Genomic DNA, 16,059 nt, shown 5'->3' with positions numbered 1-16,059 from the left:
AAAAGAAACCCTTAAACCCAGATTTGGACCACACATCCACTCCACTGAATAGCAGGCTAGTGATTGCTTTGCAATGCTTGAGGTTAGCCACTGACTCCTTCCAAATCACTCATTGTTGAATTTGCGATTTCCATCTTGTTGTGTCATTTTTATGTGCAATGGCCAATGAGCACCAATAGGTTTTATTTAGAATTTCTCTTCATATGACAAGGATTGAAAAGGATTGAAAAGGGTTGGCTAGTAGAGTGTCGACGTGATTCATGATTTGATTTGATTTTGATTTGATGATGACTGCTAGCTAAGATTTTGAAAGTATGATACTGACATGTCCAATCAAAGCTACGGTAGATATAATGTGATTTGACGTCATTTTATCTGTGACCTTGTGCCTTCTTGGATGGGCACTTCTATGTAAATCTATGGCAGCACCCAAGGGGCTTGAACTTTCTAGCTCTCCCTGTAGATTTTGCAGTGATGGAGTGACAGAACACTGAGCCAATCACGGTACAACTATAGAAGATTACTAACCCCTACACTCCGTATTTTCCACAGAATGCACTGAGCTAGGATGAAACACCTGCATTTTGGAGCATTTTTTTTTAGCTAAACAGGTGGGGCTCAAGACAGGTGTGGCAGAACCCTTGGTCAGTCCAGTGTTGTGCCATGTGAACTTCTTGGGTGCTTGACGTCAAACAGATCCGCTTCAGAGCTGTCTGTTTAGCTTGCTAGTCGGCTTGAACAGTCGACACCAAACGACTTGGGAAACCCAACTTCAACTTGATACATGAGCAAAGTAATTGGGAAATAAATTAGTAGCAATACTATATCTTGAGTTGAGTGGAATATACTTGCTAAAGTTAGCTAGATAATTACTTGTTAGCCAGCAACATTTTGTCTGTAACACGAAAAGCAGACTGTCGGCTCCTAGCTAAGTAACACCATAGTCCACCACGAGCTAATTGTTTTTCTTCACCTTTCCACAAAGTGTCTGGTATGTGTTTGCATGGTATGAGGGAGTTAACCCCAATGTATCACAGAATAGGTGGATTATTTGCAGTGTGGCTATGATCTAACAAGTTTGTTCATCATGCACAAGGACCTGGCCATCATTTAACATAGCTTAATATAATGACTCCATTGTTGGGAATAATATGTGGCTACACACATAATAATGTCATAACGATGCTAAATGTCATAACGATGCTAAACAGGTCAACATGTCATCCTCGTACACACAGCATAAACAGGAGGACTGAGGACAAAGCAACTGCATGCATTCACCAAACATTTAACTGAGGAAAACGGATTTGTTTTCTACTAATTATACTAGTTGTCTGACTGGGAACTACCGTTGTCTATCAAATTAGTGTCAAATGATTTCAATTTGTCATTGGAAGTTTTATTGAGTATAGTCAGTAATACAGCAGTCAAATCCCGTAGGGAGTCTCATCAGATCACATGTTATCAGCAAGCCAGAGCAGTCAAATCCCGTAGGGAGTCTCATCAGATCACATGTTATCAGCAAGCCAGAGCAGTCAAATCCCGTAGGGAGTCTCATCAGATCACATGTTATCAGCAAGCCAGAGCAGTCAAATCCCGTAGGGAGTCTCATCAGATCACATGTTATCAGCAAGCCAGAGCAGTCAAATCCCGTAGGGAGTCTCATCAGATCACATGTTATCAGCAAGCCAGAGCAGTCAAATCCCGTAGGGAGTCTCATCAGATCACATGTTATCAGCAAGCCAGAGCAGTCAAATCCCGTAGGGAGTCTCATCAGATCACATGTTATCAGCAAGCCAGATCAGTCAAATCCCGTAGGGAGTCTCATCAGATCACATGTTATCAGCAAGCCAGAGCAGTCAAATCCCGTAGGGAGTCTCATCAGATCACATGTTATCAGCAAGCCAGAGCAGTCAAATCACATAGGGAGTCTCATCAGATCACATGTTATCAGCAAGCCAGATCAGTCAAATCACATAGGGAGTCTCATCAGATCACATGTTATCAGCAAGCCAGAGCAGTCAAATCCCGTAGGGAGTCTCATCAGATCACATTTTACCAGCAAGCCAGAGCAGTCAAATCACATAGGGAGTCTCATCAGATCACATGTTACCAGCAAGCCAGAGCAGTCAAATCACATAGGGAGTCTCATCAGATCACATGTTACCAGCAAGCCAGAGCAGTCAAATCACATAGGGAGTCTCATCAGATCACATGTTATCAGCAAGCCAGAGACATCTGTGGAAAGAGCACAAGTAGAACAAAGATATATGTGAAAACAGAATAAATGTATCATTCAACATAAGATTCCACCTAAAACAATGACATGAGCTCTGTCCCAATTCAGCTCACCTCCTCACTTCCTCTCTACTCACATCCTTCTCAAAACCCATTGGAGGTCTGAGGGGAGGAACCTTGTGTCCTCTCCTCCGATGGGGTTTTAGAAGGAGGCACGGAAAAAGGATGCAAGGAATCGAGGAAGATAAAATGGCACAGCGCTGTTGCATGTTTGCCTCAATATGAAATGGCAGATTTCACTATGTGGGACGAGGTGTACAATCCACACCATTCATCAGTATTATTGAGCCATAAGAAACCCTCCTTAGTTAACACATAAATGAACATACACATGTTTCTTATTTTATTTAACTAGGCAAGTCGGTTAAGAACAAATTCTTATTTTCAATGACGTCCTAGGAATAGTGGGTTAATTGCCTGTTCAGGGGCAGAACGACAGATTTGTACCTACCCTGCCGCCCCTGCCGTTTAAGCAGTCATACATGACTGTTGGCAGTACGGTGCCATAACCTTAGCTCCCTGGTGCAGCAGAGCTGACACGCTAAAGATGAACTTGTGGTAGATGTCTGTGGAGGGGGTCTTGACCACCATCTGGCTGTTCTCCAGACACCGGTAATGCTGGAAGTTGGGCTTCAGCACAATCTATAGAGAGGACAGAAAGATACTGAAGATGGAATTAGATTTAGTATGGAGTCGAAGGGCTGAATCCCAACTTAAAATCCTTGTAGCCTAACATTTTATGCAACGACATCAATGCATGAGTTATGCAATAGTCTCAGTTGTGTGTGAGGGGACTAACCGAGTCGATGAGTATGTATGGGACCTGGACATCACTGAATACAGAGTAGAGGGGCAAGCTCAGACGAACAGTGTAGTCCATCCCTGCCTTGAAACACTGGTCTGGGGAGCACCGCATGTCTGAGGAGTCGGAGAGAGAGAGAGAGAGAGAGAGAGAGAGGGAGAGAGAGAGGGGGGGGGGGAGAGAGAGAGAGAGAGAGAGAGGAGAGAGAGAGAGGGAGGGGGGGGAGAGAGAGAGAGGGAGAGAGAGAGAGACAGAGGGGGGAAGGGGGGGGGAGAGATGTCACAAAACACTGCACTAAATTACACACAAGAAATATGTGTGCGAACATAACACAGGTCTGTAATACAGTGGGTTTACAGACTGAATAGAGTTATATACACAACACGTATATCCTACCCTACACTTACATATACAGACCTATTACTCACTCTCTCACACGCAACACAGAGAGAGAGAGAGAGAGAGAGAGAGAGACTAGGTGTGTGTTTACCGTGATCCAGGGTGGAGAGATATCCTCTGGTTGTGGTCATCAAGCATGGTGTTGGTTCAGCGGCTGTTTGTTGAGATCACTCTGGGACGCATCACTGTCATCAACGCCTCCTCCCACTGGTCCGGTAACTACGCCAACACAACAGGTACATAGACATTGGAGTTTGATACCCCTGGTCAGGACTCCACTGAGGAAGGTGGGTGGATACATATGTGCTGAGTTGTGTAAGGCACAAGATGAGTTAGAGAACTCCCACGAAGGCCTCCTGAGTGGCTCAGCGGTCTAGGACACTGCATCGCAGTGTGTGAGGCATCACTACAGACCTGGGATCGATCCCAGACTGTCACAACCGGCCGTGACCAGGTGTCCCATAAGGTGGCCAGGAGTCCCATAAGGTGACCAGGAGTCCCATTAGGTGACTAGGAGTCCCATAAGGTGGCCAGGAGTCCCATAAGGTGACCAGGAGTCCCATAAGGTGACCAGGAGTCCCATTAGGTGACTAGGAGTCCCATAAGGTGGCCAGGAGTCCCATAAGGTGACCAGGAGTCCCATAAGGTGACCAGGAGTCCCATAAGGTGACTAGGAGTCCCATAAGGTGACCAGGAGTCCCATAAGGTGACCAGGAGTCCCATAAGGTGACCAGGAGTCCCATAAGGTGGCCAGGAGTCCCATAAGGTGGCCAGGAGTCCCATTAGGTGACTAGGAGTCCCATAAGGTGGCCAGGAGTCCCATAAGGTGACCAGGAGTCCCATAAGGTGACCAGGAGTCCCATAAGGTGACCAGGAGTCCCATAAGGTGACCAGGAGTCCCATAAGGTGACCAGGAGTCCCATACGGTGGCCCAGAGTTAGGAGGGGGTTTGGCCAGGACACCTCTTCCCCAGTGAGGGCCTTTCCTGTCTGTTCTCCCCCGGCCTCTGCCTTCTCCACCACTCCATCCCAGTCATGCTGGTCTTCCAAGTCCTCATTCTATACTAACCCCTTGTTAACTTGGCTAACTAGCTACAATGCTCTCGGTTAAACCAAAGATACTGATAACTTTTATATGTGGTTAAACGTTACCTACTAACTAGCTAGCTAGCTACAATGCTCTTGGTTAAACCAAAGATACTGGTAACTTTTATATATAGTTAACTACTAACTAGCTAGCTAGCTACAATGCTCTTGGTTAAACCAAAGATACTGGTAACTTTTATATATAGTTAACTACTAACTAGCTAGCTAGCTACAATGCTCTCGGTTAAACCAAAGATACTGGTAACTTTTATATATAGTTAACTACTAACTAGCTAGCTAGCTACAATGCTCTCGGTTAAACCAAAGATACTGGTAACTTTTATATATAGTTAACTACTAACTAGCTAGCTAGCTACAATGCTCTCGGTTAAACCAAAGATACTGGTAACTTTTATATATAGTTAACTACTAACTAGCTAGCTAGCTAGTTAACTTCCTAGCAGCTGCTAGCTGACGGTGACCTAGCTTGCCTAATCAATAGCCTGCTTTTAAACAGAAGACCAAATAGCTACTCTATGTAAATAAGATACTTCAGGGTTTTTAGACATTTGCAGAAATGAATAAAAAACAGTTTTCACTTTGTCATTATGGTGTATTGTGTGTAGATTCATGAGAAAAATAAATGATTTAATACATTTTAGAATAAGGCTGTAACGTAACAAAAACAGTGAATTCACTGTAGCTACGTACTTCAATTACAATATTGAAAACATAGTTGATTAGTTGGTTGGTTAGGTTCTCTACTGAAAAACTACAGAGCTTATCTTTTTATTGTCGGACATCATCCCTACTTACACGACTTACACGACCACCACCATCACCTTTCACAGTCAAAATCCGGTGTCCACTAGATAACACAAAGTCAAAAATGTATCATAAAAATGCATGAAATCCAAAATGAGCATTTTGGTCTTAATTTAAGGTTAAGCATAAGGTTAGCAGATACATTGTAGAAATAGGCTGGGTTTAGCCATAATCTATTTGACTTTGTGGCTGTGTTCACTAGAGTTCATTGGCTAGAATTTTCACCTGTAACAAAATTATAGTACAAGATTGCTGTTAGTAGAGCAGGAGTTTTTGGTGTGGGAGGAGAAATCCATGAGGGGATGTGGTGAACAGAACAAAACCCAAATCTGTGCTCTCAAATTAATATTTTGCGTGCAACAATGATGTTCTTCTCACTCAAAGTCACAATTGCAACTCAGGTGTAATTTGCCCCCGCTGCCTGTGTACTCGCTGCACTCATCCTCTGCTCGCTCAACCACATTCTGGCTCTCGACTGATCTGTGTACTCGCTGCACTCATCCTCTGCTCGCTCAACCACATTCTGGCTCTCGACTGGTCTGTGTACTCGCTGCACTCATCCTCTGCTCGCTCAACCACATTCTGGCTCTCGACTGGTCTGTGTACTCGCTGCACTCATCCTCTGCTCGCTCAACCACATTCTGGCTCTCGACTGGTCTGTGTACTCGCTGCACTCATCCTCTGCTCGCTCAACCACATTCTGGCTCTCGACTGGTCTGTGTACTCGCTGCACTCATCCTCTGCTCGCTCAACCACATTCTGGCTCTCGACTGGTCTGTGTACTCGCTGCACTCATCCTCTGCTCGCTCAACCACATTCTGGCTCTCGACTGGTCTGTGTACTCGCTGCACTCATCCTCTGCTCGCTCAACCACATTCTGGCTCTCGACTGGTCTGTGTACTCGCTGCACTCATCCTCTGCTCGCTCAACCACATTCTGGCTCTCGACTGGTCTGTGTACTCGCTGCACTCATCCTCTGCTCGCTCAACCACATTCTGGCTCTCGACTGGTCTGTGTCTGGATGAGAATATGAACAAAAAGGAGTTTTAACATCTTTCCAGCATCCGGTTGTTGTGGACTCGGGAGAGGCTCTATCACATATAGTATTCTTAATGGTATGGTATATCATCACCCAGAATGTGTGTACTGAGTCTCAGACAGGAGTGATGGCTCGCCCTACTACTGCTATGCATTTGTTCTTAACTTTGTTTACACTAAATCAAAGACAAAGTGAAATTGTTACAGCTCAGAAGTTCACAAGTAATATTACTCAATACAACATGTAAGTTATTGGATAAGTATTTCAACTCTTTATGGCAAGATGAATGCCTGACTGAAATGTTTATGAGCCACAGCTCGTTCTAGCTAATCTAGTAACATCATCACTGTATCACATCATTGTTTTGGCGAGGCAGCGTGGTATGGAGAATCATCACGACCAAGTGAAGAATGTTGTAGTGTGTGACCCTGTACTGTGCCACATCATTTACGTTGGCAAGACAAACAAATACAGGAAAGATGGTTGTTTATGAGAGGCTCAGCGATGTTAGGATTTAGAAAGTCGTGTAGTGTATGCCTGGCATAAGCCTAACTACAGTAATGGATGTTACTGTTTCATCAGGGAGCCACAAACATAATGTCAACAAATGGAATCACTGAATACACGTTATGTTTAGAATTGAATCCAGCCACAGACCAGAAAGAAGCTTAACAAATCATTTTGTATTGTTTAAAGTTGAGAGATATCATCCAGGCAAGGTAATGAGACTGGGGGATACGTCCAGGATAATATGAGAAAGACAGCCTCATGTATAGACCCCCTAAGACCAAGGACATCCAGAACCATCAGAGGAACTGTTTTTAATTAAACCAGCTACCCAAATCATTCATGTCAGTGGTTGACAGTATACAGGTATTATTGCATGCTGAGGAACCAATCGCAGTGAAATGAGATTACATCTGGTCATGATCAGTTTCCTATATGTCATTCAGGTAAGTTTAGTAGATTGGCTTGGTATCATCGTTGGTGTAGTTGGTTGGCCAGCAAGCAACACTTTAGGGAAAACTGGTCCAGCCACTAACTGTAGTTAGTTGAAATAAAGGGTTATCGGTTGAATGTGGAAGTGCATCGGACAGGCCTTGCACTTTGAAACCCACTCCCACCATGACGTATAGCACTGCCCACCAGGTGAAATGGAGTGGAAAGAGTGTGTCCTGAAGGAGAAACAGAGAGAGAGAGAAGCCTGTGGGTTTCATGTTGGGCAAAGATGAAGGCAATGTAGGTGGATGGATATTACAGTGGATGGGTTGGCTGGCCATGTGCCACACCTCAGGCTGGTTGATACTTCCACCCAAGACAGAGGTGGATAAAGAGCAGGAATTCACAGGCGAAGTGAAATGCTGTGGTCTCAATGCAGAGTGAAGGCATGGTCAACAGAAAGAGGAGCTTACCTACAGCATGGTCAACAGAAATAGGAGCTTACCTACAGCATGGTCAACAGAAAGAGGAGCTTACCTACAGCATGGTCAACAGAAAGAGGAGCTTACCTACAGCATGGTCAACAGAAAGAGGAGCTTACCTACAGCATGGTCAACAGAAAGAGGAGCTTACCTACAGCATGGTCAACAGAAAGAGGAGCTTACCTACAGCATGGTCAACAGAAAGAGGAGCTTACCTACAGCATGGTCAACAGAAAGAGGAGCTTACCTACAGCATGGTCAACAGAAAGAGGAGCTTACCTACAGCATGGTCAACAGAAAGAGGAGCTTACCTACAGCACCTGAATGAACTGACTGACATTCACTCCAGAAAGACATTCCCTTGTCTCATCCAGAAAGACACTCCCTTGTCTCCATCCTGAAGGACATACCCTTGTCTCCATACAGAAAGACATTCCCTTGTCCCCATCCAGAAAGACATTCCCTTATCTCCATCCAGAAAGACATACCCTTGTCTCCATACAGAAAGACATACCCTTGTCTCCATACAGAAAGACATACCCTTGTCTCATCCAGAAAGACACTCCCTTGTCTCCATACAGAAAGACATACCCTTGTCTCCATCCAGAAAGACATTCCCTTGTCTCCATCCTGAAGGACATACCCTTGTCTCCATACAGAAAGACATACCCTTGTCTCCATACAGAAAGACATACCATTGTCTCCATACAGAAAGACATTCCCTTGTCCCCATCCAGAAAGACATTCCAATATCTCCATCCAGAAAGACATTCCCTTGTCTCCATCCAGAAAGACATACCCTTGTCTCCATCCAGAAAGACATACCCTTGTCTCCATCCAGAAAGACATACCCTTGTCTCCATACAGAAAGACATACCCTTGTCTCATCCAGAAAGACACTCCCTTGTCTCCATACAGAAAGACATACCCTTGTCTCCATCCAGAAAGACATTTCCTTGTCTCCATCCTGAAGGACATACCCTTGTCTCCATACAGAAAGACATACCCTTGTCTCCATACAGAAAGACATACCATTGTCTCCATACAGAAAGACATTCCCTTGTCTCCATCCTGAAGGACATACCCTTGTCTCCATCCAGAAAGACATACCCTTGTCTCCATACAGAAAGACATACCCTTGTCTCCATACAGAAATACATACCCTTGTCTCCACACAGAAAGACATACCATTGTCTCCATACAGAAAGACATTCCCTTGTCTCCATCCAGAAAGACATTCCCTTGTCTCCATCCTGAAGGACATACCCTTGTCTCCATCCTGAAGGACATACCCTTGTCTCCATCCAGAAAGACATTCCCTTGTCTCCATCCAGAAATACATACCCTTGTCTCCATCCAGAAAGACATACCCTTGTCTCCATCCAGAAAGACATACCCTTGTCTCCATCCAGAAAGACATACCCTTGTCTCATCCAGAAAGACATACCCTTGTCTCCATCCAGAAAGACATTCCCTTGTCTCATCCAGAAAGACATACCCTTGTCTCATCCAGAAAGACATACCCTTGTCTCATCCAGAAAGACATTCCCTTGTCTCCATCCAGAAAGACATACCCTTGTCTCATCCAGAAAGACATTCCCTTGTCTCCATCCAGAAAGACATTCCCTTGTCTCCATCCATGTGTCCATGTTGGGACCAGAGTTGATTACATTAACCTGTTCCAGACCAGCTCTCACCCTCCCAACCCCATGAGTCAGCCAACATGCAGGGAAATGTAAGCAAGCTAAGCTCTTAAGCCCTCCAGGGGTGTCTGCTGCTCTCCTAGGCCCTGGTAGAACGTTGGGAGAACATGGGTAGAACGTTACAACAGGGTCTCGTGTTCTTATTCCTAATTCTATGGTCTGGTGCATCAGTGTGGTCTGCCGGTGAGTGGAGAACGCTCTGTCTTTCACCATCTATTTCTCAGTACTGAGACGTTGGTTTGATTTTCCTAATAGGTTTTCAGTCAAAACTTTAAACATGTTAGTCATGAAGCAAGCTGTCTGGCTGTCTGGGTAGCAGAAAAATGTCATGTAAAATGTAAAACTAAAAACAGACTGTATTTTACACACACAAACACATGCACACACGCGTACTTACTCACTATGCACATGTACTCACACACACACGCATACACTTTCCCTCTCTCTCACACACACACACACACACACACACACACACACACACACACACACACACACACACACACACACACACACACACACACACACACACACACACACACCCAGGAGGGAGTGGATGGCGAGAGCCAGAGAAATCCTTTAATCAAGCTGTTTACTCTTGGGAGATCAATGCATCACTCGCTTGGGAACATTTCTCCCCTTTTAAGAGAAAATATGAAATTATATTAAATTAGAGGCAGCAGCAGCAGCAGGCCTCATCAGACACTTCCAGACTAAAGACACCCTTGGTCTTGAATCACTGTATAATTTCCATATGCAAACGTAATGCTGCTGCTGCCTGGGAGCAGACTGGGGTGACGCCGTCTCTCTCTCTCTCGCTCTCTTTGTCAATCTTTTTCGACTCTTTTCTCTCTCTCTCTCCTTCCCTTTCTCTCTTTCTCTGTCTCTCTCGCTCTCCCTCGCCCTCTGTCTCCCTCTCTCCCCCCCCCCCCTCTCTCTCTCTCTCTCTCTCTCTCTCTCTCTCTCTCTCTCTCTCTCTCTCTCTCTCTCTCCCTCTCTCCCTCTCCCTCCCTCTCTCCCTCTCCCTCTCCCTCTCTCTCTCTCTCTCCCTCTCTCTCTCTCCCTCTCCCTCTCTCTCTCCATCTCTCTCACTCTCTCTCACTCTCTCTCTCTCCCACTCCCTCTCCCCCTCTCTCCCACTCCCTCTCCCCCTCTCTCCCACTCCCTCTCCCCCTCTCTCCCACTCCCTCTCCCCCTCTCTCTCTCTCTCTCTCTCTCTCTCTCTCTCTCTCTCTCTCTCTCACTCTCTCTCCTCTCTCCATCTCTCTCTCTCTCCCTCTCTCTCTCTCTCTCTCTCTCTCCACTCTCTCTCCTCTCTCACTCTCTCTCCTCTCTCCATCTCTCTCTCCCTCTCTCTCTCCCTCTCTCTCTCTCCCTCTCTCTCCCTCTCTCTCTCTCTCTCTCTCTCTCTCTCTCTCTCTCTCTCTCTCTCTCTCTCCCTCTCCCTCTCTCTCTCATCTCCCTCATTGCCCACTGAGATGTAAATAGGAGCGTAGTGTAGCAGAGTGGGTCTAGACTTGTCAGAAAGCACGTGTTGATCACAGTGAAGTCAGAATGAAGGAAAGTCCCCTACTATGTGGCTGGGTGGGGTGGTCACAGCTACTGCACAGTGTGATATTGTCTGATACTGTTGTTCACACCTCAAGTACAAGGAGATATTACACATCTACAATGAGGGTATAATGTAACACACATACTTATAATTTCCTTAATGGCTGACATTTCTCCATTCACCCCCTCTTTGAGTGTTTGGGCACAATAATTTGCCAAACACACACACACACACACACACCACAGTGCTTTACACCTCCCACCTACTGCACGGTACTGTTACCACTAATGGGCCCAGTGGCCCACCATTAAAGCCCATGTTTTAGAACAGTTGTTGGAGCTGCTTATGAAACAGTCCTTCTCTCCTTGTCAACCTGTTTCTGCCTTCTGCTTCTGTATTCTGTTTCCTGTCTCCTGTTACATGTTCTAACTCTGTTTTCTCTTCTACAGGGTAGCACACTGAGGAAGAGGAAGATGTACGAAGAGTTCCTGAGCAAGGTCTCCATCCTCGGTGAGTGTGTGTGTGTGCGTATGAGTGCATACGTGTGTGTACATGTTGGTTTGTTGGAGATTGCATTTGATATGAGAGGCGTATGCGTGTTTTTATGTGTGTGTGTGCCTGTGTTTTTATGTGTGTACCTGTGTGTTTTTATGTGTGTGTGTACCTGTACATTTCCTGCACTGCATTATCCTGCAATAAGGTTGTGTGCCCGTATTCAAACACCCACCTCTCTCTTCAAACTTCTTTTCTTCCTTCTCTTTGCTCCTCCCTCCTTTGAGGAGGAAGAGAGGGAGGGAGGAAGGAAGGGAAGGAGGGAGGAAGAGAGGGAGGGAGCAAGGGATGGAGGGAGGAAGAGAGGGAGGGATGGAGGGAGGAAGAGAGGGAGGGAGGAAGGGATGGAGGCAGGAAGAGAGGGAGGGAGGAAGGGATGGAGGGAGGAGAAGAGAGGGAGGGAGGAAGGGATTGAGGGAGGAAGAGAGGGAGGAGGAAGGGATAGGGAGGGAGGGAGGAAGAGAGGGAGGGAGGGAGGAAGGGAGGGAGGAAGAGTGGGAGGGAGGAAGGGATGGAGGGAGGGAGGAAGGAAGGGATGGAGGGAGGAAGAGAGGGAGGGAGGAAGGGATGGAGGGAGGAGAAGGGATGGAGGGAGGAAGAGAGGGAGGGAGGAAGGGATGAGGGAGGAAGAGAGGGGAGGGAGGAAGGGATGGAGGGAGGGAGGAAGAGAGGGAGGAGGAAGGGAGGGAGGGATGGAGGGAGGAAGAGAGGGAGGGAGGAAGGGATGGAGGGAGGAAGAGAGGAGGGAGGAAGGGATGGAGGGAGGAAGGAGGAGGGAGGGAGGAAGGAAGGGATGGAGGAGGAAGAGAGGGAGGGAGGAAGGGATGGAGGGAGGAAAGAGAGGGAGGGAGGAAGGGATGGAGGGAGGAAGAGAGGGAGGGAGGAAGGGATGGAGGGAGGAAGGGATGGAGGGAGGAAGAGAGGGAGGGAGGAAGGAAGGGATGGAGGGAGGAAGAGAGGGAGTGAGGAAGGGATGAGGGAGGAAGAGAGGGAGGGAGGAAGGGATGGAGGGAGGAGGAAGAGAGGGAGGGAGGGAGGAAGAGAGGGAGGGAGGAAGGGATGGAGGAGGAAGAGAAGAGAGGGAGGAGGAAGGGATGGAGGGAGGGAGGAAGAGAGGGAGGGAGGAAGGGACGGACGGGAGGAAGGAAGAGAGGAGGGAGGAAGGGACGGAGGGAGGAAGAGAGGGAGGGAGGAAGGGATGGAGGGAGGAAGAGAGGGAGGGAGGAAGGGATGGAGGGAGAAGAGGGAGGGAGGAAGGGATGGAGGGAGGAAGAGAGGGAGGGAGGAAGGGATGGAGGGAGGAAGAGAGGGAGGGAGGGAAGGGATGGAGGGAGGGAAGAGAGGGAGGGAGGAAGAGAGGGAGGGAGGAAGGGATGGAGGGAGGAAGAAGAGAGGAGGGAGGAAGGGATGGAGGCAGGAAAGAGAGGGAGGGAGGAAGGGAAGGAGGGAGGAAGGGATGGAGCGAGGAAGGGATGGAGGCAGGAAGGGATGGAGGGAGGAAGGGATGGAGCAGGAAGAGAGGGAGGGAGGAAGGGATGGAGGGAGGAAGGGATGGAGGGAGGAAGGGATGGAGGGAGGAAGAGAGGTAGGGAGGGAGGAAGGGATGGAGGGAGGAAGGGATGGAGGGAGGAAGAGAGGGAGGGAAGAAGGGATGGAGGGAGGAAGGGATGGAGGGAGGAAGAGAGGGAGGGAGGAAGGGATGGAGGGAGGAAGGGATGGAGGGAGGAAGAGAGGGAGGGAGGGAGGAAGGGAGGGAGGGAGGAAGGGATGGAGGGAGGAAGGGATGGAGGCAGGAAGAGAGGGAGGAGGGAGGGAGGAAGGGATGGAGGGAGGAAGGGATGGAGGGAGGAAGGGATGGAGGGAGGAAGGGAGGGAGGAAGGGATGGAGGGAGGAAGGGATGGAGGGAGGAAGGGAGGAAGGGATGGAGGCAGGAAGGGAGGGAGGGAGGAAGAGAGGGGGGGAAGGGATGGAGGGAGGAAGGGAGGGAGGGAGGAAGAGAGGGAGGGAGGAAGGGATGGAGGGAGGAAGGGAAGGAGGGAGGGAGGGAGGAAGGGATGGAGGGAGGGAGGGAGGAAGGGAGGGAGGGAGGAAGGGATGAAGGCAGGAAGGAGGGAGGGAGGGAGGAAGAGAGGGAGGGAGGAAGGGAGGGAGGGAGGGAGGAAGGGATGGAGGGAGGGATGGAGGGAGGAAGGGATGGAGGCAGGAAGGGAGGGAGGGAGGAAGAGAGGGAGGGAGGGAGGAAGAGAGGGAGGGAGGAAAGAGAGGGAGGGAGGAAGGGATGGAGGGAGGGAGGGAGGGAGGAAGGGATGGAGGGAGGAAGGGATGGAGGAGGAAGGGAGGGAGGGAGGAAGGGATGGAGGCAAGAAGGGAGGGAGGGAGGAAGAGAGGGAGGAAGGAGGAAGGGAGGGAGGGAGGAAGGGAGGGATGGAGGGAGGAAGGGATGGAGGCAGGAAGGGAGGGAGGGAGGAAGAGAGGGAGGGAGGAAGAGAGGGAGGGAGGAAGAGAGGGAGGGAGGAAGGGATGGAGGGAGGAAGGGAGGGAGGGAGGAAGGGATGGGGGGAGGAAGGGATGGAGGGAGGAAGGGAGGGAGGGAGGAAGGGATGGAGGGAGGAAGGGATGGAGGGAGGAAGGGATGGAGGCAGGAAGGGAGGGAGGGAGGATGAGAGGGGGGGAAGGGATGGAGGGAGGAAGGGATGGAGGGAGGAAGGGAGGGAGGGAGGAAGAGAGGGAGGGAGGAAGGGATGGAGGGAGGAAGGAGGGAGGGAGGAAGAGAGGGAGGGAGGAGGAAGGGAGGGAGAGAGGAAGGGATGGAGGGAGGGAGGAAGGGATGGAGGGAGGAAGGGAGGGAGGGAGGAAGAGAGGGAGGGAGGAAGAGAGGGAGGGAGGAAGGGATGGAGGGAGGGAGGGAGGGAGGGAGGAAGGGATGGAGGGAGGAAGGGATGGAGGGAGGAAGGGAGGGAGGGAGGAAGGGATGGAGGCAGGAAGGGAGGGAGGGAGGGAGGAAGGGAGGAAGGGAGGAAGGGAGGGAGGGAGGAAGGGAGGGATGGAGGGAGGAAGGGATGGAGGCAGGAAGGGAGGGAGGGAGGAAGAGAGGGAGGGAGGAAGAGAGGGAGGGAGGAAGGGATGGAGGGAGGAAGGGAGGGAGGGAGGAAGGATGGAGGGAGGGAGGAAGGGATGGAGGGAGGAAGGGAGGGAGGGAGGAAGGGATGGAGGGAGGAAGGGATGGAGGGAGGAAGGGATGGAGGGAGGAAGGGAGGGGAGGAAGAGAGGGGGGGAAGGGATGGAGGGAGGAAGGGATGGAGGGAGGAAGGGAGGGAGGGAGGAAGGGATGGAGGGAGGAAGGGAGGGAGGGAGGAAGGGAGGGAGAGAGGAAGGGATGGAGGGAGGGAGGAAGGGAGGGAGGGAGGAAGAGAGGGAGGGAGGAAGGGATGGAGGGAGGGAGGGAGGGAGGGAGGAAGGGATGGAGGGAGGAAGGGATGGAGGGAGGAAGGGAGGGAGGGAGGAAGGGATGGAGGCAGGAAGGGAGGGAGGGAGGGAGGAAGAGAGGGAGGGAGGAGGAAGGGAGGAAGGGAGGAAGGGAGGGAGGGAGGAAGGGAGGGATGGAGGGAGGAAGGGATGGAGGCAGGAAGGGAGGGAGGGAGGAAGAGAGAGGGAGGGAGAGGAAGAGAGGGAGGGAGGAAGGGATGGAGGGAGGAAGGGAGGGAGGGAGGAAGGGATGGAGGGAGGGAGGAAGGGATGGAGGGAGGAAGGAGGGAGGGAGGAAGGGATGGAGGGAGGAAGGGATGGAGGGAGGAAGGGATGGAGGCAGGAAGGGAGGGAGGGAGGAAGGGAGGGGAGGAAGAGAGGGGGGAAGGGATGGAGGGAGGAAGGGAGGGAGGGAGGAAGGGATGGAGGGAGGAAGGGAGGGAGGGAGGAAGGGAGGGAGAGAGGAAGGGATGGAGGGAGGGAGGAAGGGATGGAGGGAGGAAGGGAGGGAGGAAGGGAGGAAGGGATGGAGGCAGGAAGGGAGGGAGGGAGGAAGAGAGGGAGGGAGGAAGGGAGGGAGAGAGGAAGGGATGGAGGGAGGGAGAAGGGATGGAGGGAGGAAGGGATGGAGGCAGGAAGGGAGGGAGGGAGGAAGAGAGGGAGGGAGGAAGAGAGGGAGGGAGGAAGAGAGGGAGGGAGGAAGGGATGGAGGCAGGAAGGGAGGGAGGGAGGAAGAGAGGGAGGGAGGAAGAGAGGGAGGGAGGAACGGATGGAGGCAGGAGTGTTTTTGTGTCTTTGAATTCGGCGACAGCCACGAAACTGGGTACAATCCCTTGATGTTGTTTAGGGTTAAAAGGGGAAGAGAATAACATGCTCTCTGGTGGCAGACACACAGGCAGACACACACACACACACAC

At 50.0% G+C, this 16,059-nt stretch overlaps 1 protein-coding gene across 2 annotated transcripts in view; it reads left to right on the top strand.

Moving 5' to 3' along the window:
• Positions 1–16,059, top strand: part of prkar1b (protein kinase, cAMP-dependent, regulatory, type I, beta) — a 194,405-nt gene that overhangs the window by 151,164 nt on the left and 27,182 nt on the right. For both annotated transcript variants that reach the window (XM_031814385.1, XM_031814386.1), the window contains one exon: positions 11,574–11,634. In XM_031814385.1, coding sequence (XP_031670245.1) covers positions 11,574–11,634 — 61 coding nt within the window. The remainder of the gene's footprint in view (positions 1–11,573; positions 11,635–16,059) is intronic.

This window comes from Oncorhynchus kisutch, unplaced genomic scaffold (genome assembly GCF_002021735.2).
Source record: "Oncorhynchus kisutch isolate 150728-3 unplaced genomic scaffold, Okis_V2 Okis06b-Okis10b_hom, whole genome shotgun sequence".
In the NCBI taxonomy this organism is placed as follows: Eukaryota; Metazoa; Chordata; class Actinopteri; order Salmoniformes; family Salmonidae; genus Oncorhynchus; species Oncorhynchus kisutch.
This window is presented reverse-complemented; position numbering and strand designations above follow the sequence as displayed.